The sequence below is a fragment of the Coffea eugenioides genome, chromosome 2 (assembly GCF_003713205.1).
Source record: "Coffea eugenioides isolate CCC68of chromosome 2, Ceug_1.0, whole genome shotgun sequence".
Taxonomy (NCBI): domain Eukaryota; kingdom Viridiplantae; phylum Streptophyta; class Magnoliopsida; order Gentianales; family Rubiaceae; genus Coffea; species Coffea eugenioides.
This window is the reverse complement of record NC_040036.1, coordinates 33,109,965-33,133,365: the sequence shown is the minus strand read 5'-3', so window position 1 is coordinate 33,133,365 and position 23,401 is coordinate 33,109,965. Positions and strand designations below refer to the sequence as shown.

The 23,401-nt window shown below is 35.1% G+C and overlaps 3 protein-coding genes across 5 annotated transcripts; 2 read left to right on the top strand and 1 right to left on the bottom strand.

The window, feature by feature from the left end:
- Nucleotides 1-991: 991 nt before the first annotated feature.
- Nucleotides 992-2,131, top strand: LOC113759538 (stromal cell-derived factor 2-like protein). Its single transcript, XM_027302114.1, has 4 exons — nucleotides 992-1,100; nucleotides 1,634-1,774; nucleotides 1,857-1,973; nucleotides 2,087-2,131. The coding sequence occupies exons 1-4, from the start codon at nucleotides 1,002-1,004 to the stop codon at nucleotides 2,129-2,131; spliced, it is 402 nt and encodes a 133-aa protein (XP_027157915.1). The 5' UTR covers nucleotides 992-1,001.
- A 3,682-nt stretch (nucleotides 2,132-5,813) lies between these two features.
- LOC113759453 (pentatricopeptide repeat-containing protein At3g53170-like) lies at nucleotides 5,814-13,161 on the top strand. Of its 3 annotated transcripts, none has more exons than XM_027302032.1 (6): nucleotides 5,814-6,161; nucleotides 7,925-9,020; nucleotides 9,266-9,376; nucleotides 10,261-10,409; nucleotides 11,672-11,766; nucleotides 12,387-13,161. In XM_027302032.1, exons 1-3 carry the CDS (start codon nucleotides 5,868-5,870, stop codon nucleotides 9,295-9,297), a joined length of 1,422 nt encoding a protein of 473 aa, XP_027157833.1. In that variant the 5' UTR covers nucleotides 5,814-5,867; the 3' UTR covers nucleotides 9,298-9,376; nucleotides 10,261-10,409; nucleotides 11,672-11,766; nucleotides 12,387-13,161. The 3 variants fall into 3 exon arrangements, with proteins under 3 accessions (XP_027157833.1, XP_027157831.1, XP_027157832.1); XM_027302030.1 differs by having other exon boundaries at nucleotides 11,672-11,796; XM_027302031.1 differs by lacking the exon at nucleotides 10,261-10,409 and having other exon boundaries at nucleotides 11,672-11,796.
- A 939-nt stretch (nucleotides 13,162-14,100) lies between these two features.
- LOC113759537 (protein STRICTOSIDINE SYNTHASE-LIKE 10-like) lies at nucleotides 14,101-22,084 on the bottom strand. Its single transcript, XM_027302113.1, has 5 exons — nucleotides 21,941-22,084; nucleotides 18,293-18,382; nucleotides 15,665-15,831; nucleotides 14,860-15,126; nucleotides 14,101-14,575 (listed from the first exon to the last, which is right to left on the bottom strand). Exons 1-5 carry the CDS (start codon nucleotides 22,082-22,084, stop codon nucleotides 14,101-14,103), a joined length of 1,143 nt encoding a protein of 380 aa, XP_027157914.1.
- Nucleotides 22,085-23,401: the final 1,317 nt, after the last annotated feature.

The following is a 23,401-nucleotide window of genomic DNA, read 5'->3' as shown; positions in this document are numbered from 1 at the left end:
AGAAACAAGTAATCAGTTAGACTATTGGATTGTGTAAAGTTAAATTTTCACTAGTAGAGTCTATTTCTGCAATACAACAAAAATGGTCTTTCCTCACATTCCTATAAGGACACTTGCTGGTTTGTGTCATTATAGCACTCCTATCATGATACTTATTACCAACTCAATAATATATACTCTAATTTTTTTTAATTTTATCAGATATAAAAATAATAATGTGCCTTTAGACTACCTAACATGACACTTAAGAAAATGTGAGATGTACAAAAAAAAAAAGAAAGACACAAAACGGCATCGTTTGATTTTGGCAGAAGATTCATTTGCTTAAAATACTCAAAATTTTCATTCTGCCGGCCAAAACACTTAGTCAAAACACTTGCTCAAAATTTTCATTTTCCGGCTCCACCATTTCCAGCCCCCCTTCCCCCTCTCTCTGTCTCTGTTGTTAGATTCCAACATAGTTGGTGGGAAAAATGGGTAGCAGCCAGGCAGCAGTTTCGTTCTGACGTAGTTGGTTTGGGTATCGGCGCCACCGTCCTCAACTCCTCCCTCTACATTGTCGACGGAGGGCAGCGGGCTGTCCTCTTCGACCGGTTCCACGGTGTCATCGATGACACCATTGGAGAGGGTACTCACTTCCTCATCCCCTGGCTCCAGAAGCCCTTCATCTTTGACATCCGTACCCGTCCCCACACGATTCCGATTACGATTAGCCCCACCTTCATCTTCATCATTAGGATCTTCCAAGCATCGAAGCCTGTGATTGGAGCTCCGATTTCCATAAAGCTTCAACCGTGGCTCCCTCAGGCAGCCAACAGCAGCATCAGCAACAAAATCTCTCTCGAAGGAAACCCGCTTTCGGGTCATCGTCTTCTTCTTCTTCGAATTCGGCTCAACAAATTTCTCCCCCGACTCGAATAGTTTATCGAGAATCGTCTTCCAAGTCCGATCTCAGTTTGCTCTTTTGGCAAACTACCTGGTTCATTGGCTTACTTTTACTAATGGCAATCTCGTTTTTCGGTCTCGCCATTTTCCTTTTTCTTACCCTTGACTCTGATTTCATCTCTTCCCCCGTCTCTGCAGCTTCCGAAGGCGTCCAGGTAAACCGAAAGCCCACTTACTACTTCAAATTTGTGGTTTTTGCGTTCCTGTAGTTGCACAGATATGCGGTGCATCTTTGTGTGTGTGCTTTTCCCCCTATTTGTTGAAACTGTACGCGAAAAGTTGTTTTATAGTTATTTTTGGTTCAAAATTTTGACCAAGTTTGTGCTATTATAGGCATGTGATGGTTATAAATTCTAGCGCTTCAGAGGTTTCTAAGCTAAAAAAGGACAGGGAAAGAGGAAATGGAGTTGTTTGTGTAGAATTAGTAATAGCCTTCGACATGTTTGATGAAATGCCTCGATAATCTTTGTTAAAAATCTAGCTGGGTGTCAGTTAAAAATTGCAATTTGGATTTTTAAAGAGCTGATTTATGAATTAAATTTGATTTTTTTTCCTGTTTTATAGTTTGACGTTTCTGTTGTGTGGCGAAAATAAAAAATGGTGTATGATGCTTTGAGTTCTAATAGTTGTATAATGGGGCTTTGTGCTAAGTCATTCTTATTTTGTTCGGCATCTGTGATTTTGATAGATTACTTATGGGTCAGTGATCAAGTTGATGCATGAGAGAACAAAGTTTAGGCTGCATTCGCATGATGAACCATATGGCTCTGGTAGTGGGCAGCAGTCCGTCACTGGTTTTCCCAACGTTGATGACTCAAACAGCTATTGGGTATGTTTCTTTTTCTAGTATCTATTTTTTTCTAGATCATCATAATTTTCTAAGGTTAGGTATGATTAAACTTGGCTTGCAGATTGTTAGACCTGTATCAGATACCAATGCCCAACAAGGGGATACAATCAAAGGTGGTACCATCATCAGACTGCAACACATGAGGACCAGAAAATGGTTACATAGCCACTTGCTAAATGTAAGTCTTACTATGATGCCTATTGCTGTTATGCCTTATGCAATTAATCTTCTTATCAGTAAATAGCATGTAATGGGTAAAAACCACTATGCCTTATGAACTTGTGTTGATAGTTACTAGGCCACTCACAGCCTGTCTATCAGCTTCTGAAACCGTGATACTTCTCTTTCTTGTGACAGATTCATAACTGATTCTACAATAATGTACTTCCTTGGTTCCGGGTAAGCATTCTGGTTTGTGTTTTCTTGCTAGTGCTCAACATTTGTGTAGATGACAGTAGATTGTTAGAAGAAAATTTTCTTTCCTGATAGGGTCCTTGAGACTATTTGCATTAAAAACCATGAAAACATTATTAATTGTTCCGTATATACTCCTTTATCTTTCCATTTCCTTGGTCCTGCAGTCTTGTGTTGTCAAAATCATGCTTATATCTTGTTCTTCCTCTGTTTTGCAGTAGCATTTGATAGAAGAACTTTCAGCCTACAAGATACAAGTGAGCTGTTGAGAGTCGATTGACTTTCTTGATGTGTAATTCATGTCACGTAAATGAACGCTAGTTACGCTTTTAGCTCCTTCTCATTAGCTTACCATTTGTCAGGTATGTCTGGATATCTGTACGGACTTCTTGTGGCCATTTACCTTACTAGTCATGTGCTCTTCTGTTATTTATGAATCATTCCTGTGAATCTTTTCATGTATGAAACATGATGACAAATCTACTCTCGCTTATGGGAGTTGGCATTTTCAGTTCTCATAATCACGGTGCTGCTCAAGTTTGATGTTTCTAGATTTTTGCATCATAGCATATTTTCTTATATGCATTTTGTTCTTTGGGATAATTTTACAAGTCCTTTGGGCTTCTGATTGACAGAATGTATAGCATGGAGCACTACCTGCAAGTTGCTTCTATATCAAAAAAAAAAAAAAAATTTCTGGCAATTAAAAGTGTCAGTATAGAATTCGAAATCCTAATGTTGTACTATAGCTATCCTGACACTTTCAATTATCAAGAAAAGGGATTTTTGTTGACGGATGGGAAGTTATAACAGCATAATTTTCCTGACACGTTTGAATATATGAGCCTATCCCCACATTGGAAGGGACAACACTCGTCTGAGGTGTGAGGAAAAGTAAAGTGTCAGGTTAGATTATCTATACTGACACCTTTAAATGCCGTTAAAAGTCATTTTTGTTGTAGTGAAAACATGAAGGGATAAGAATGAGAATACGATTTTATTATATATATATATATATATATATATGATTTCTTGTCTCCTAATGTTAAGGGAAATGACCCCTCTCATGAAATCAGAGTATGTGAATTTTGAGCATTTTATCTAGAATTGTAATTGAATCGAACTACTCGTGAGATGCACGCGATCTGTTTGGTCAATTGCTTGATTCGACTGGGCGTTGATCAATTTCGAGTCGAGTTCGAGCATGCTCAAGTAACCAAACGAGTCGAGTTTGACTATTAGAATACCGCGATTGAGTACTTGATGTGTTTAATCGAGTAGTGTACATTACTTTAATTATTATGTATTAGACGAGTTCAAGTACTGGTAGAAATTTCATCTCAGATGGAAACCAATCTTGTTCCCAATATGTCAAAAGTGCCATTCCTTGAGCTCTTTGGAATGCTCAATTACATCTTTTTTCTTTTCATTTTTGGAGCTGGTTGTTAAACTTTTTTCAATTTATTCTCCATTTGCCAAGGTTAGAATATATTTTGAGACCTTGTATAAAATTTGTCATGCTTTTTGTGATTCTTTAAATAATTTTATGGAATTATGATGCACTTTTTTTTGGTGGATCAGTTTTATAATTCCTGAAGTTTTGGAAGTATTGAACTAACCACCTTCTAAGATCATCACTAAACTCAAGAACTAAGGTATACATGGAAGCACTTCCCATCATAATGTTCATTTCCGCACAAAATGTTGTGTGTTAAATTTGAATATACAAAAACCCACATAATGTCATGTGTTATATTTGAATATACCAAAGAACCAGGTCGCACCTTTACAATCCGAATTTTGAGAGACTTAAGAGTGTATATCACTAAGTTTGATTTATATATCACTACCTTTAAAACAATAACCTCTATTGCAACATAGAACAGCTGTTTAACATCTTCAAAATTAAGAAAAATGTAGTTTTAGTTCTCAATATTTGGTCTGTATGCTAAATTGGTCCATAGTGTTTCCACCAAAATAAATATGATTCCTAAAATTTCTAATTTTGGCATACTTAGGACAATTAATGAAAAATTACAATATCTACTTGTCAAAATCAATTGGAGTTAACCAAAAGTTTGACTTTATATATCTGGCCCTTAATGTTCAAAATTTAACATGTTTCAAATAGTTATATTTAAGGTTTTTCAAATTAAATAAAATATGAATTAAATTAAATACGTGACAAATGTGTTCTCAAATTCCTATAAAAATCCCTCAAAGCACTTCACATTGACATAACACCGTCTTTTTACCTAAAAAGTATCTCCTTATTAAATTAATTATAACTAAATAAAAATACACATATAAATATATATAGAAAAATGTTGTGGGAAAAAGAGAATCCTTAAAAAGAGAATCCTTAAGTTTAGTATGTAAATTTATAAAAAAACACTATTATAAAAGTTGTTGCATTACTTATGGATGTAGGTTTTAATTGATTATTGTTAGGAATCTTGACAAGTAAAGATAATTACCAATACAAAATACTCGTATGGATTTTTGGAAGAAACTTGCTTTTCATTTTTTCTTGTCTTTCCTTCATGTTAAATTAAATATTTTAATAATAAAGTTTTAATGTATTCATGTTTATGTTCATCTAAATTGATAATTTTATTAAAGAATTTAAACAATTATGAAACCGCTGAAACTTAATGGATAACCAATTGCAATGCCAAAATAAATTTATTATTCTATCAACTTAATTGACACGTAGTTGTTTATATTTAAATGGGATATTTAACGAAGTACTTAAATATCAATATATCTTAATAAATATATGTTAATAATAAAAATCATTATTAGTTAATTATTGATATAATTAGATGTATTTTGCCTAATTAGGCAAATGAGAATAACACATTAGGAATTCATGGTACGAGTAAATGAAAGAAAGAAACAAAAAAGGAAGAAGAAAAGTTTATTTAGTTTTTTCATGTTTCTTAATACTATATTCTGTAGTAAATATAACACAATTTCAACTCGATTCGCATCTAATTTCATCCTCTAACCCTCAACATTACTATTTAAAAGTTAAGGAACTATAGTGATTTAAATCCCAAATTTTGGGGGTCCAAAAATGCAAACTTAATATAGTTGATTAACTAAAATTTAACTAAAATTTGATTTTGATAGTTAAGAATGATTAAATTTTCTTTAATTGTCCTAAATCTGCTCAAATTTAGAAACTTTAGGGACTACATTTATTTTAGTCAAAATATTATGCTCAATTTAATATGCAGGCCAAATATTGAGAACTAAAATTGCATTTCTCCATTAAAAGTATTTTTAATTTTATCTCATTTTGAAGAAAAGGAACTAATGAATTTCACAAAACAAAAAAAGACATAGTTCATAGCTTGATACATGTATCATTTTGGTTCCTTTAGTCCTTACTCCATAGCATTACTAGGGCTAGAATTTAAGTTCTAAATGACCCATTAAAATCTCACAATTGGAATTTGGACCACGAAATCAAAATCTTCGTGCCATCCCTAGACCCTGCACGTAAATAGCTGTTATCCCCGCGCAAAACAACACAAATTCCACTGTCACTGCTAAGCTACGCCTCTCATCTTCTTCCTCCACCCTCCACCTTCCACTTTTCCCAAATTCTCACATTTCATTCAAACAGTCCCTCCCCTACACCCCCGGCGCAATGGAGCTTCACCTTGTCGACCCAGCTAACCTGCGCCTCTTCTCCTCCATTCATCATCCCAGAACCCCAAAATTCTCCACCATTAAATCATCGAAGAAAGACTCAATAACCACCTCAAAGGGCCTTCAGAAGAGTTCCCAGAAGGAACTCTCAAGAATTCTCAGGAGTGAGGCGGCTACAAAAAACATAGTGAAGAAAGCAAATTCTAATAAATATAATAATCTCAATCCAAAAGCTGTTTTGGATGCCTTGGATGATGCCATTAAAGGGAATGATTGGGAATCTGCTCTTAAGGTTTGTGGGTTTTCTTTACCCTGCTTGATAAAATTTCTGTCTTTGAATGATATGATTTTTAATTATGATTTTTGGTGTGAGGTCATGGTGGTTGTTGCTAGAGTAATTATAATAATACTAAAAAATAACAGTAGTAGTAGTTGGAGGAGACAGAATTAAATAAGGTGAAATGGAGTATTTTGCTTCATCTGCAGAATTTAAGGACAAGAGCTGAAAAAGGGTGAATTTGTCTGAGTAAAATGTTTTGCTTTGGGATGCTTGTGTGAAAAATCCATTTTCTAAATAAAGTTTCCGTCTTTAAATGATATGATCAATTTTGATTTGGGTGTAAGATCATGTTGGTTGTTGTGGGTACCATAATAATAGTAACAGAAGTAGGAGTGACAGGGAAAGAATTAAACGAGGTGAAAAGGAGTATATTGGGTTCATGTGCAAAATTTAAGAGCAACAGCAGGAAAAAATGTGAAGATGTCAGGGTAGAATGCTTTGTGGTTGAATACTTAAATGAACAGAGCCAGTTTCTGATGAACTTTTCCCCATTTCATGATATGGTTGTTGAAGTTTGTCCTGTGTTGTATTTTTTCAAAGCTATGGTTTCTAGATTATGTTAGTTGCCAGTTGAATCGTCATTACAATTTCACCAGTACTCATGCCAGATGATTGCTTAGTGAACTACATAAGGCGTATGGAAGTTTAATGCGCTGATGGTGGTGGTAGTGAGATATATTCATTAATGGCTCTACGCCATTCAATCTGCACTCATAGGGAGAGAGGGATTTGTGCAGTTGGAACCGAGTAGAAGTGAGACTGGGGTGTAGAAAAGTAAAAGGAAATCTAGCTCCAAAAGTGGTAGGATTGATAATGAAAATCACAAAAGCTTGAAGGATACAGAAGTAATAAGCTGTATGAACCCGCAGAGCTGATACAAGTTTTAGGTAATAACTGATACGAAAAAGTTCTGGCTGCAACACATAGATAGACTACTTATACTCCAAATACATTATTGCCAAAAATTGAGAAGAGCACACTTACCCTTAATAATGCACCTGTCTGGCACATATTCACCAGCTACACAACACAGTTTCTAAAACTACTGGAAAAGTTGCAACAAAGCATAACTAGCGAAGCATAACTAACAACTTACTTAACAACAATATCAAGGTGTAACAGGCTCCTGCATCGGATCGTGTTTTCAAAGGAATTTTATTTTCTCAGCTGTTTGTACTCAGATCTTAGTTTTAAGCAATTTAATAGGTGGCTCCACCCTAATATTCATAAAGTATGTAAAGTTCAAAGAAGACAAATTAATGTCCTTAACTCATGTGGCTGTTTTTGTTGAATCTCTTTGGTGTTTCAGGAAATTTAAGGAAACAAAAGTTTAGTTTTGGAGGCTTTTCATGTTGTGCTTTCCCACTTTTAACTATGCACAAATGCCTTAAGTTGAATTTTTTTTTTTTTTTGTCGGATACGATAGACCTACACTATTCTATAGTAGGGGGAGGGGGGACCTGAAGAGGCCCAGGGGTAACCCAGATTGAACCACCACCGGACCATACGGGTGCACTACGTACCCGTATGGATTTTTGTTCAGCCAGCCCACACATATTGTGGCAATTGGTGGGAGGCAAGGTTTGAACCCTTGACCTCCTACCCCACCAAGCCTTAATGCTTTGGTGGTGGCTACCAGCCCAAATTCTGGTGGTTCTTAAGTTGATCATTCTAACAGTTTTTTGGATGACTTTGTCTGAATTTCCTACTCGTAGATTTTCAGCCTACTACGTAAGCAACGCTGGTACATACCAAAAGGCCAGACATATACAAAATTATTGGTAATGCTTGGCAAGTGTAAGCAGCCAAATCATGCTGGCTTGCTTTTTGAGATAATGGAGTCCGATGGGCTTCAACCGACAATTGATGTTTACACTGCACTTGTGGGTGTCTACGGCTTTAGTGGCCTCCTTGACAAGGCGTTTCATACTGTTGATGAAATGAAGTCGGTTTCTGATTGCAAGCCTGATGTGTATACTTACTCAATCCTTATCAAATGTTGTGCTAAACTTCGTCGATTTGATATGATTGGGATAATTTTAGCTGAGATGTCATATTTAGGAATTGAATGTAACGCTACAATATACAATACTGTAATAGATGGGTATGGTAAGGCTGGGCTTTTTGAACAGATGGAACACGCATTGTCAGACATGATTGAAAGTGGCACATGCCTTCCGGACATATATACTTTCAACTCAGTTATTGGGGCTTTTGGCAACTTTGGACAGATTGATAAAGTAGAGAGTTGGTTTGATCAATTTCAGCTAATGGGAATAAAGCCAGATATTATGACGTTTAATATACTTGTCAGATCATATGGTAAAGCAAGCATGTATGAGAAAATGGGTTCTGTTCTGGACTTTATGAAGAAAAGGTTTTATTCTCCTACAATTGTTACTTTTAACATTGTCATTGAGACATATGGAAAGGCTGGAAATGTTGAGAAAATGGAAGAATATTTCCTGAAAATGAAGCATCAAGGAATGAAACCTAATTCAATAACTTACTGCTCCCTGGTTAGCGCTTACAGTAAATCTGGGCTTTTGGACAAAGTTGATTCAATTATCAGGCAAGCAGACAATACTGATGTGATATTAGACACCCCATTTTTCAACTGTGTCATCAGTGCCTATGGCCGGGCTGGGAATATAGAGAAAATGGTTGAACTGTTTTCAGCAATGGAGGACCAACAATGCAAACCAGACAGCATAACCTTTGCTTCTATGATCCAAGCTTATCAAGAACAAGGAATGATTGAGGCTGCTCAAGAATTGGAGCATAAGATGTTAATGTGCAGTGGTAGTTCAGGTACCCGTATCATTGCCTTCCAATTTTTGCAATACCAGATTTTTCTTCTGGCATGAAAGTTGGAAGTTAGTTGCAGAATCTTTATCTGGTTTCTTATTCTTTCGACTATTATTTCTATCTGGTCTGAGTTAGTTTGTCTGCTGTTTTCTTATCATAATCGCATTTTCTTACTTATGTTAGTATATAAAATTGAAATGTACAAAAATCTTTCATAATTTTACAAATTGAATTGGCTTTTTCCCCAGAAGTAAAGCTGATTGGAAGCTGGCGTCACTAAGTGGTTCAAGAGTTGATATTGATATAAAGTATTCTGTCTGAGCTAGGAAAGGAAGAATTTGGTGGCAGTCTCTCATTTTGTAAGTGCCTTTCCCTTTCCATTCTCTATATATGCATTGGCTTTTATGTCCTTGTCCTATGAGGCTCTATGCATTGTGCCCAAAGTCTAGGTAAAAGGAAAAATTTTCCCTTTTCTTTTTAATCCAACCATGCTTTACTGTATATTAATTCCATATCCACCTCTAAATGATTGCTTTGCAAATTGGAAAAAGATTTTTACATATGATTGTTATCTGATGCTGATGACTAATTCCCAGCTAGCTGCACAAAGAGTGAGTTACTGAATGCCTTCAGATGCTAACTAATAAATAAAGATAATACTTTTGGAGATTGCAATCATAATTCCTCTGTTTCTCTCTTTCTCCGCCTTTGTGCTTTCTTTATTTTGGAACTTCATTGATTCAAAGAAATATGCAAATGATTTGAGAACTATGGTCAGAAGATGAGGGGATTTACATGAATCAGTTAATGGCTTGGTAAGCTGTTGTTTTTGGTCAACATTATCTTGTTTATCTCTGGTTCAGGGATTACGGTCAGTAGATAGTATACTTCGAGAACAATCAGAAGAGTGCTAGGTTCTGTAGGTGTGAAGGTCAGAGGATCAAAGCGGTAAAATTTTGTGCTTGTTGCAATTATTTTGGTTTTTAGGATTTGGGTTATAAAACATAAACATTCAACCAGCTTTCTTGGCCCGCTCGCACAACAATTTACATAATGGGAAGATTTTTTGCAGATTTGATATGTGTAAGGGGTATTCGATTTCAATTTTTCTAAAAAACATGGTTCTATCAGTTGATAGATTATCTTTTTATAACAGGACTGCACATTTTTCTAGTGAAAACATCTCTTAGGTTGATAGTCTACTCTTGACGCCACTACTATGTAGTTATAGTGCTTTTTACAGATTGATTTGGGACTCAATCCCCTGGTAGAAGCAATGCCCTAAACATATCAGATTGGCTGATTAGTTGGTTGAAGACCACTAAGTGGTGTGCAATGAAGATCTTGGCTGAATTGGTGACTGACTTATTAAGATTCCAGTCCAACTTACGGGTATCTTACAACTGTGGCTTGTAGTCTTTTCATTGCATATCTAATTTTCTGTTATAAAGGATTGTTGTCATACATCTACAGCAAATTCAGTTATTCTTTGCATTAAAAGTTGTGCCTTTAACTCCTAGGATGTCTTAAGAAACTAACATCATTACCACTAAGAATTGTATTGTTGTTTGAGGGGCTTGAAATGAATGTAAAAGGCTGCAAATATAGTCCCTTTCTTAGTGGAACAGATAGCTGATCAAAGATTAGACCTCAAGTCCTCTTTTTCATTCCCAAAGACAAAAACAAAAATAATTTTGTTGCACGACGCTCTTTTAAGTTCAATGTATTGGAACATTTGCTCTTTTGTTAGGGATATATGCCTAGATCCACATCAAAAGAGGGACAAAAGAGGGAAAAAGGGCAAAAACAAGGAAGTTCAAAATTTTGTATGTTGCCCTCCTCAAGTGACAGTCTATGTCAGTTAAAAACATCAAAAAAAAAAAAAAAAAGCTGACAAGAAAAATTTGGGCATGGAAAGGCAAGCAACATAAGCATTGGAAGGTTGTGTATCATTCATTTAGACTCTGCGTAATGGAATTAATGAATTAATATATTCATGATCTGGAAAAAGTTCCAGTTTTGTTGCAATTGTTGGAGCAGTCCATATAAATCTCATTTGAATGCTAATAAAATCATGTCCAAAAAAGGAAAAAATGTGCTAAGATGTATATGTTCATTGTTCAGAACTACCAAATTTTACTGAACATGTGAAGACCAGCATGTATTACACGATTCCGAATGACGAGCATAAACTCTTCTCCAAGCAAAGGTTTTTCCCTTTCTGAACTCAGAAAGAAATCTGCTGTATCAGTCAGTTACACCCATCACTTCTGCATCACCTCTTAAAAATTGATAAGATAAAAAATAGATCTCATTGTCCACAGCCGCTTGCTCTTCAATATGGAAAGGGAAGTATCTAGACTGTTTTGTCACTGATAATGTATCTGTAGATAGATAAGAATTCAAGCAATATTTCTTGTTTTTTAACTTAATCTTGTCTGTCTCTTCATCAGGGAAACCTGAATGCACCCTAATAAAGTAATACCTGATATGATTTCAAACTGAGTGAAACAAAAATGAAGCATATGACAGGATCGGAATTTAACTAGGGCCTGTTCATTGATTCAACTTTCAGCAGTTTTCTGCACTTCAGTTTCTTGGTACACATCATGATATCCTTTTACTTTTGTTCTTTGTGCTCTTCATCTTTGCAGAAGTGGGAGAATGTCATGATTCTGTGGCCTGCATTTGCTGCCATTATGAAAGCATACTTCTGGTGAAGGATGCCAAGCTGCTCTGCATTCAGAGGGTAAGATGGTGTACAACATGGCTGCTTAAGGTCTTTCATACCACTCCTTTCTGAGAATTTGATCCTTATATTTTGTATTAGACTTCATCATTAATTACTGCAAATTTTTGTTGCCATGTGCTGGAAGAGTCCTTCAGTAGATTGAAAATCATGGCTTCCGCATAATACAGTATCAAACTGCCTGATTCTTTTTATCACATTCAATGCATTGGTTCTGCACTTTCTTTGCATTTTATTTTCTCATTTTTAGAATGACTGGAGATAATAGCAAAGTTTTCAAGCTTGGAAAACTGATTCAACTGATTTTCCAGTAAACAATCTGGGCCTGTCAAGTTTTTGTGTCTGGGATAGTTTAGGTATCTGAATAGGGATGTATGTTTGCTCAAATTTGAATAGATAAATTATAGGCTAATAAACTTTTTAAGTGACTTGGCCAGAGATATGGAAAAAAATCACTAGGTCGCTTAATAGCTGATATAATCAAAATTATAGTTTGCCTCTCTCTCTCTCTCTCTCTCTCTCTAATAATTCCTGCTTCTGCTTTAATGATTTTGTATTCTTAGGATCATTTTTACAAATTGACATGTATTGCTCATCTATCATTTGTTGTGCTTAAACAGGATAAAATCACAAATAACAATGGAAAAGCCAAAACCAGGTTAAGACTCCAGTGTACACAAATTAAACCAGATATATTCCATTCTACACACACAGGGTTTGGATGAATTGGGTCTCGTGAACAAGCAGTATGAAGCAGCTTCAACAGAATTCAAAAATCAATTAGCTTCTTGTGGGGTTGAAGTCCTGAACAGAAATAACAGCTTGCTTCTGTAAAGGACCACTTGCAGTGTGAAATTCGGCTGTGCCATTTTGTCAGCTGTTTGGTTAAGCCTCCAGTATACACAAATTAAACTAGACATACTCCATTCTAACACGGGATTTGGAGAATTGGATCTCATGAACAAGAAGTATGATGCAGCTTCGACAGAATTCAAAAATCAGTTATCTTCTTACGGGGTTGAAGTCCCGAACAGAAAAAACTGATTTCTGTAAAGGACCAGTTGCAGTGCGAAACCGGCTGTGCCATTTTGTCAGATGTTCTACACTGGTGATGAGTACTAAATTGCAGAGTATTATTTACTCAGTGTGTGAGTTCTCATTCTCTCTTTCCTTTGTTTTATCTGTGAATAACTGTTCACGTTCACTTGGTGTTATGGTGAACCTAACCACGAGTTCATTTCTCTGCGACACACTCGGAGTTAGTTTTGGAGAACTGAGTAGAATAAAACAAGTTTTAGTTAAGTTCGGATAGTGTCTTACTTGCAACACGTTGATAAGATATTTTACTTTTCTTTCCTTTGAGCATAAAGAATGGTTGAGAAATGGTTTATTATATTCGACTCTACTACAGAATTTCTGTGAAAGTTTATACTTGAGCATACCTGTGAAAAGACTCCCTTGGACTCGAATACCTTAACTATCACCCCAGATTTTGCAGGATTAAAAGTTAAGATCCTGAGATTGATTTTTCCATATGGACAAGTAAAATGTGCCATGAATATGCCAACTACATATAATTTTCCAGCTTTCTGGGCAAAACAGAACAACCCTCGATCTACATTTCAATCATGACAATGTACATCATCAAGGCATTTATATGACTAAGACACAGAAATTTGCCCACAGTTCTACTACAGTTGGTTTTGATCATCTGCATCCTGAAATATTTTGGACCCCCCTTGCTCAAAGTAATAATCGCAACTTCACAGATTAGGGCATCATAGAAGTAGCAACTCAGTTATGTTCAGCAATTTTTTCTTCATTAAGAGTTATATTTTGTCATAACGAGACTTTTTGAGTTATCGAAAATTAAGCAACTCGCGAAACATGAACTCGATCACATAAAATTGATATATTTACTCTATATATTCATGTAGGTAAAGATGACTTCTCCCCCAGAAGGCACGAGATTGCAATTCTGAAGGACGTTGACTGTTTTTACCATGTTTAGTTAGCAATGTTATAATTCCAAGTCTAAAAGGCCATGCATCTTTTTTCTGCTTCTCTTCGTGCCACCTTAAGGGCGACCTCCTACAAAATTTGCAGCCCCTTCAAACGGTAGAGGGCCTGGAACTTCGAACTAGAGATACCATGCCTTTTGAAAGGCCTGATTCTTTTCTTATAAAAACATAAACTATTTAGTAAAGATGCTACCAAAGATGAAACAAGCTTAGAGTTAATACAGTACTTGAGAGAGAATTAAACAAAGCAAATGCTACTAAAAACTAGTAATTCAGTACTTGTGAGAGAGAATTAATGCCACCTGATGCATGCTTAGAGTTTTATCTTCACGACCCGAGATTCTTCTACGGATCCTATCCACAAACTTCCATTCTGTTCATTCACATCGCTACTAAACCGCCATGTCTCCCCATTTCCAGCCTCTAATACCTTCAATATGTCACCATTTTGACTCAATTTAACTATCATTCCAAGCGGATTGTATATCCCATCTCGTGAGTTAGCCGCCACCCAAAATTCACCTTGTTGGTTTCTTTTGATATTGTCTGGCCTTCCTGGAAGCTCTGCAAAAACATCAACTGTGCCAACCCTGGATTGCTCAAGCCAATACCTCAGTACCCTACTATTTGTGGTTTCAGTAACGAGTAAGAAATCTCCATTTTTGCTTAATGCTACTCCATTTGGAAACATGAGATGGTCCATAAGAACCGTCACTTGATTAGTTCTCGGGTCATATTTCAACAGCCTGCCTGAGTTGTCACCACTTAATATCACGTAAGCATATGCACTGAAATTTCAAAGCATCATAATTAGCATTTGATGTCGAATACTTGTAGACGCAAAAAACTAAAGAACATCAATTGTTTCCTCGGTCACACACAAGAAGACACAGATAAATCAAGATTCAGGCATGCATTTCATATGGTATAATGAGTATAGAATGTTAGTTTAATAGACATATACCCATCTTCAGCGAAGAAATTTTTAGCCATTTGCCTTGTACTTTAGTGAGGCTGGGTAAATATAACCTTTTGTGTTACTAAGAAAAAGTGAGATAGGATATAAATTTACCTTCTTGGCAATCTTGTGCTGGTGTCAGTAAAATATACTATACCACTGTTTTGGTCGACAACTACATCATTGGTGAATCTGAAAGGAACTCCTCCAGCTTCCTTAGCTAGTGGTCTCGCTAATCCACCCTTAGGACCTACGACTAGGAGACCCATATAGGCATCGGCAATGTAAAGATCACCAGTCCTTTGATTGAAACTTAGCCCCAATGGTCGCCCACATCTTGCCTCTGTAATAACATGATCAAACGGACCTTGACAGCCAAATCTGTTTATGAAAACATTGTAGCTTTAGAATTTTAGCAAATAATAGCAGTATATAAGAAAAAAGTCCCAAACTTGCCTAATATTTGTTAAAGAGATTTGTAGAATGATGGAACCAATTCACTATCATGCCATTTTTTTATCTCCAAAATAATAAATATCCACGATATTAGTATGTCAAATCTCACCAATATACTACAAGACGCTTCACTATGAAACCCTTTTTATTTCTTTTTAAAAAATTTTTCCATCAAGGAAGGGGTGGGACTTGAGAAACGGGGAGAGACAGGGATTTGATCCTTTCTATTTGAAAAACTGCATAAAACCACTGACTTATTTCTCTGGCTACCAACATGGAAAAATCTACTAATATCCAATGCATAAGCGCGTATTCAGCAACGAAACAGAAAAACTTAGATTGTCATGAAGGGTTTCAGTTTTTGCTTACGTTAAAGTGTTACATAGATAACTCGAAGCACAAATAAACACAGTTGCATAGATTCTAAATAGAAATATTCGTAGTTGGAAGCATGAATAGTAACCTGTATGGAGTTGTTGTAGCAAAATCGACCCAGCGATTCACGTCTGCCTGCCACTTTATTATTCGACCATCAGAAACACCTGTGTATGGGCCGCCACCATTCCGATCAAAGGCAAGACTCTCTGGTCCGGTTGCACCAAAGATTGGAAAAGTTTCAGACCTCTTAATCTGACAACCGACAATTCCAACGTTATAGATTAATGTAGCTAAGAGAAATAGGGTAGAGAGAGATGAATCATGCTGCTTAGGAGCCATAAGGTCTGGAGAATAATGTGAAAAAGCAGCAGAACTAAAGTTTCCTCAGTCTTCTAAAGTAGGTTTTTTTGTTGAAGTATAGCAGCCGGGGCTCTTTCTATAATGCATGGAAACAATCTCTGAATCCGATTCGAGAAAGGGAAGTGTGGAAACGTTTTTTCTTTTGCCTTCTGAGTTAGACCGGCAGTTGCCCTTGCCTGATACATTCATATTAGTGTGAATACCCGTGCTACGCACGGTGCTGACATTATTGAAAAAAAATAAAAATAAAATAGTAAACAAAAAAAGGTGAAAAAATTGTACCAACAAAATTAAAATGTAATATGTGTTTAACAATAGTTTGAAATATAATAGAATGTTTATATCATTCAAGAATTGTCTTTTTCGGAAGATGGATCTTGAAAAAAAATAAAAATTTATATTAAAAAAGGGAATGATATATTTCTACAAATGAATGTAATTGAATGTTGTTAAAATGAAATATTTACAAATACTAAGCATTCGATTTGATAATCTTGCTTGAAGGTGCGAACACTCTTCACACCAATCCACTTTTAGTACGAATGCCAAAATTGGTGATTTAATTAACTTTGTTAAATTTTGTGGAGTGCGTACTACAAATGAAAATGCACGATCTTTACATTTTTGTAATAATGACTTGTACTTCGATTGCACTTGAAAATTTTTAGTCCAATGAAACTACTGAAAATTTCCCATTACTGAACCTCCCCATCCCATGCGTCCGATTATGAGCACCGAGGTGAGGAGACTGTAGAGTAGCTCACTTTTTCCCAACTTCCAGCAAGTAGCCCACTAGCGCCAGCCACACATATTTGCAATCACAACCCCCCCCCCCCCCGGATTTGGGGCAGGGACGGTCATACTGCGGCTGAAAATTGGTCCTCAAAATTTTGTGCGGCTGAAATAACACCATGTAACTCGAAATTCGCGCCAAGTGTGGGGCCCACCACTATCTGTTGTGAAAATACATCCTGTGAAAAAAAAGTTACGCGCAGTTGAACCAATGTTACGCGCAGTTGAAATGAGCTAAAATTGGCAGGGACGATTGCACCTGCAACCGTCCCTGCCCCGAGTCCCCCCCCCACCCCCACAACAAAACCCCGCAAAACCAAGCACCACTAATTGAAAACAAACCAATAAATGCACTAAAATGCCTCCCATCTATACCTCAAATTGCACTTTAACCCACGAATTTTTATTTTAGGTACTTTGACCGCTTATTGTTATTTTTTTTGTGCGAAATTATCCCTCTAATTGCTTTTGTCTTTTTCGATTTTTTCACATGTCGCTAACTGCTTCATTCCCTCTGCTATCACTTGTATATTTAAAATCAATTTTTAATATTAAATAAAAAGGAATCCATTAGTTTATAATATGTTCATAATGTAGATAAATTATTAAATTTGGAAAAGGGCGTATGTTCTTATAGGCTTTTTTTCTTTTCTTTTTTGGGGGAAAATGAGTTTGTTCTTGTAGGTTTTTTTTTTTTGAATATAGAATTGTTTTTCAGAGATTTTGGTTCTTAGTCCTGCTATGTTTAAACCATCTTTTAATATCCAATTCAATATATTCTTTTAATTTGGCAGCCTCTATAATTTTTAATTTATTCTTTTGGTTTAAGTTCAGTTAGAATTCAGAATTTTTCAAATACCAATAGAAACCATATTTTTTTTAGTCACCATCTTCAATTCCCCATCTAATGACCCTTGTGGATTTACTGATTATGAATAGGATAGATGATGTGGTTATTAGAATTTAAAAGCTACCGCCATAGTGTTCCTATTTCATTTTTCTTTATTTCTTTTGGGTCAAGGTAATCTCTAATCCTTCCAAGTGAAGTTTAAATATGATTGAAAAAACAAGGCCTTCAAGTACATTGCCAAGTAGCTTTAATGAGCGAGGCTATTGCAGGCCTAAAAATTGAGATTCCAGAAGATCACGTTGGTTAATTATTAGAGGTTTAACAGGCCCTACTCTGATGGTTCGAGTTTGTGTCTTATCATGAACAATAAGTGCAACTAAACTTTACAATTTTGTTCTTCACACACATCGTTTCCACTTTCCATTTTCGCTGAATTGCTGCTGTTTGAGTAGCAACAGCATGGTCGATGCATAAATCATGCCTTTAATGGGTCTTTTGGAGCATGTGCTTGTGATTTTGTGTTTATACTTTATCCCACTATTGAGTATCTTTGCTTTACGGTGTAACAATAAGCAAACGACCGTTCATAGGATTTTGCAAAAAAATTTCAGAAATAATGGATGATCAGAAAATCAATGCAATATCATTCATGACAAAAAGCAAATCAAAAGCAAAACATACTTAAAAGGCAGAGGGGCAGAGGGGACTGACCTGGAAAATTAAGCCGGCAAGAATATACTTCCAGTTCTCCGCAAGAAGGTTGATTTCCGCTGAAGTCTCTGCACATAATCTCTTCCATAACTGCTCACAAAAGAAACAAAATCAATACATTTACAAAATCAATAGAGAACCAAAAACAAATAAGAAACTGAGAGAGAGGGTGGGGGAATTGGGTGTGGAATTCTTTGGAGGAGTTTGGAGGAGTTTTAATTGGGGTGGAATTCTTAAATTAGAGGACTCTTAATTGGAGTGGGAAACGTGGGAGGAAATGTAGGGGAAAACGTGGGATGATGATTAGAGGATTTGTAGGAGTGGTTGTAGGATGAGTTAAGAGATAGTTGGAGTGGACTCTTAATTAGAGTGGGAAACGTGGGAGGAAATGTAAGGAGAAACGTGGGATGATAATTAGAGGATTTGTAGGAGTGGTTGTAGGATGAGTTAAGAGATAGTGGGAATATTTTAAATTTAAATTTGATTGGTGATAAGGTGGATTATGACCCACTACTTTTTATGTATTAAAATAAATACAAAAATCTAGAAAAAAGAATGAGAAGTTTAGAAGCCATTGAGAGGGTTTCTGCTAAAAACCCCTTCTTGAATACATATAGATATAGATTCCGAAAAGAAATCAGTTTTTCTTAGTAGTTTAGTCAAGGATAATTAAGGTTTGAAAAAAAAAAACCAAAAGGGATTAGGGGTAATAAAGGTAGCATTTTTGTAGGTAGTTTCCTAAATTCATATTCAATAATATATACTAATCTTCTATGCTAAAGTTGGTTTTCCCCTATTTTGTTTTTATGTTTCTTATTTTTCTTCTTTGTTTGCTTTACCTTAGGTAAAATATACTAACATTAATCCTTTTCCACAGAATTTGTTATTTAACTTATTGAAAACTAGAATAATTAAAACAACTAGATATCAAGGCACACTCGATGCATGTGAAACTAGTCAAAATATTTTTAATTGAAAGGATCACAAAAATAGTGCAAGTGAATATAACTATTTTATGTAATATGTAATAAAAAGTGTATCATGCAGAAATATGTATAATTGGAAGTAAAAAAAAGCTGTTGGTAGGGAAGATCGTGAGAATTGGAGGGAGATAGTTTTGATTGAGTAGGATTTGTGTGTGAGTTGATCATAGAAATAAGGGTAAATTTGAAAACAAATAAAGTTAAAACCAAGTTAACTACTTACACAGACTTTATTATTGTAAAGATATGGCAGAAAACAATATATTTAGAATAAATTAGCTAAAAGAGTTGTTTTATCATTTTTGTTAATTAAACTGGTCAATAATTCAATATTAATCCAAACAACTAAAGAGAGGAAATTTAGCTTCATGAATTGGGGAGGGTCCAATCTAAAATTAAACCAAATCTAAGTGGAGAAAATAAAAGTTATCTCTTTTGGACACCAATTAAAACCAAACTCATTAATTTAAGGACTTGATAGACAGTTTTTAAAAAGTGATGCACCATATAGGACTATTGGAAAAAGTTGAGGGACTATTAGAGTTGTTTGTCCCTAAGTTTTAGGAGTAATAAGGTATTTTTGACGTACGGTCGCAAGCAGTTAATTTTTTTTTATTGGTTAATATTTCCAGTCAAGTTATTCCAACGTGTTTGAAATTATCTTTGTTTTTCTGTTTTTTTTTTAAGAAAGAACAATTTTGTTTGTCAAGAAACTAAACAACCACCAAATCAAACAAGAATGATTAACTAAATACTGAAGCATTTTATTTTATTTTATTATTATTATTACTACTAAATAATGTTAATATTTTGTAAAAAATATAATTTCATTCATCAAGCAAGCAACCAAGGCATCCAAATTTGCTTCTCAACGACAAATGTGCCTGTTGAACAAATTAATAAATTGAGCCACTCTATCATTACTATCTCAATTTTATCCCAACAAATATAAAATGAGTTAAATGCATTAAACCCTCCTAAACTTTACCTTTGGTTGCACTTTGCCCCCTGAACTCATTAAATAAGCACTTTACCCCCTATTTGATATTTAAAAATAAAAGTGTCCTTACTATTTTCTTTTTTTTTGTTTATTCATTCTCTTATTTTTCTTTTCCACTACTTTCTTTTATTTTTCATTTTTTCATTTTTTACTAACTTCTTTTTTTGCCCTTCTCTCATGTCACTATTTTGTGTCACTTTCCTATTAGTATTACTAGTTGTATGCTTATTACAATATTGTAATCATTTTGCACTTATAATTTCATTCTTGTTTTATTTATTTACACTATTAGAAAATTTAAGACAAATTGTATAACATAAAAATTGATATATGCTTATCATAATAAAAAATGTATATTTCTTTTATAAAAAAAAGTATATATTACTAGCAATTTGAATATTTAAAATGATATTAGCAAAAAGAACTTTAAATTAGTTAATATTTAAAAGTATATCCCAAAAATCAAGTAATTATTAATTTTATTTACTTTTTATGTATATTTGATTAATTGCTACTGTTTTTATTAAGTATTAATTTATTTTAAACTTTAGGCATACTGAGTAATGTATGAAGTAATTTATATGTATAAATAGACTTTATGGTCATTATTTTTTCAATAACAAAAGTAAATAAGCTAAAAATAAATAAAGCATAAGTTTAGGAAGATTAATATATATATATATAGATAGCAAAGAGAAAAAAAGTAGTTGATCACATGAGAGAAGGGAGAAAAATTAAAGAATATAAACAAAATCGGCAAGTAGAAAAAAGACCAAAATAAGAGAGAAAAAAATAAAATACTCCCTCGATTCCATTGATATTATCATACTTTCCTTTTTAAATTGTTTCAAAATATTTATCGCTTATCTTAATTGGCTAATATATTTCTATTCTTTTTTTTTTTTTGTATCAGCAATGATACATGTGTATACAGACCCAACTAGACCAAGGGAGTGCTATTGCACAACCCTTAGATTTTTTTCGCTGTTGATGAGGTTTGAACCCTCACCAACAGCCCAAGGAGGGACTTAATCCCTCCCTGGTGGCCAGGGAGCCATTGGCCCAGTGGTTGGCTAATATATTTCTATTCAATTTATCCATTTACCCCTCAAATACTCCTTAAAAGTCCAGTGTACTACTATATGTCTTTTCACGGGCCCACTGCTATTACCAAGAAACCAAACTAGTGACTTTTGTAGCACGTGGTAGCCACTTAAACTGAAGCAACTAAGTTTCCTCATCACATGTGCTAGTTAGCAATGAAAATAGGGAAATTTGCCAAATTAGTCCCTAACATTTTCACAAAATACTTTTTTAGTCCCTAACATTTAAAATCAGCCAGAATAGTTCCTAACATATAAATTATGAGCCAGTTTGGTCCTAATGTTCGTATTTGCTCTTTTTTCCGGCTAAAAATAGTACACCGGCATAATTTCAAGGGCAAAATCGGAAAAATTCGTTAATCCATAATTTTGCAGCCCTCAAACTCTTCCACCGCTTCTTCAATTGATTCTCAACCTACTGCTACTAGGATGGAGAATTAACAAGAAAAATTGAATGAAAAGACAGAAATATCAAGACACCAAAAAGAAGTTTCAAGAAATATCAAAGCCACCAAGAAAAAGTTTCAATCTCGAACAGAAGATTAATGGGAAATCTACTAACCTGGCTAGAGGCTATGACAACAAGGTCAATCATGAGTTGTCCAGAAAGAGGACATCTAAATTCCGGAGGTGGAAAATTAAGCAAAAGGCTTTGTGGGTTGGAAAGCTTCAGCTTCAATTCTTTCAAACAAGACAGAGCCTGCATCTGTCACAATCAGCGGCTTCCAATGCATAATCATCTTCTTCCACAATACTCTGTACCAATATCTGCAGTTCCCTCATATTGATTGCTCAAATTTGGTAAGAAAGCTGTTGGAGCATTTTGGCAAGTCCACAGGCTATCTTTGCTTGAACGGAGCCCATATTCCTCCGTCTCTATTCAGCCATTGACCCAATCTCTTCTTCTGCTTCTGACTTCGTAAAATCATCCGTCCTTGCTCCTCTTAACCAAGGAATTAGCAACATGGGTTCTCTCAGGCAGCTATGGTTATTGAGAAAAAGACCCTTTTCAGTTTGGAAATCTCTGAATTCGATATCAATTTCAACAAAGAACTCATTTTTATCTTCTTATTTGGAAAATAATTCTCTGCACCTTCTTAAACCCACAAAGCCTTTGGAAAGCTTCAGCAAAAGGGTGAGAATCAATTGAAGAAGTGGTGGAAGAGTTTGAGGGCTGCAAAATTATGGTAACGAATTTTTTCAATTTTGCCCTTGAAATTATGTCGGTGTACTATTTTTAGCCGGAAAAAAGAGCAAATATGAGCATTAGGACCAAACTGGCTCATAATTTATATGTTAGGAACTATTCTGGCTGATTTTAAATGTTATGGACTAAAAAAGTGTTTTGTGAAAATGTTAGGGACCAATTTGGCAAATTTCCCATGAAAATATGAAGTTGAAACAAACATCAGGCCCTACACTTCTTTAGATGCTTGTACGATGCTTGTATCTCTTCCAGTTCCAGGGGGTGTGAGGGCAACTAAGCGAGGGGTAGACTCAAAGGAGCCAATTTGAATCGTTATCGTATAGATGGGTGATTGTGAATTTTTTCAAAAATTTTTGGATAAAAATGCAATTCAAAAGATTTGATCTCTTGATCTATACGTAAGGAGAGTTGTAAGTTTTACTTTAGTGACTAACTATTCTAGAGAGCTTCAACTTCTCTATATTGTTGATAACAATTACAATTCCTGAAGCGTGACATATTTGTGGAACGGAAGGAGAAATAATTAATATTAAAGGGGCAATTTTGTTCTAATGAAAGGGATAAAGTGTTGAGGAGGATAAAGTGCAACTAGAATCAAATTCAGAGGGAATTTAATGCTTTTAACCCACATAAAATCCTTTGGGTCTAATTATTAACATGTACTAATGACATCTAACATCATCCACGCAAGGGCCACGAACAGACAGGTGAATTCCCCTTCAAAAATTAGTTTCCGGATCCAAGCCTTGCATGGTCAATTCTAAAGCTATTTCGCATAGCCAATATTAGCCATTGCTTCTATTAGGACTTTTCAAT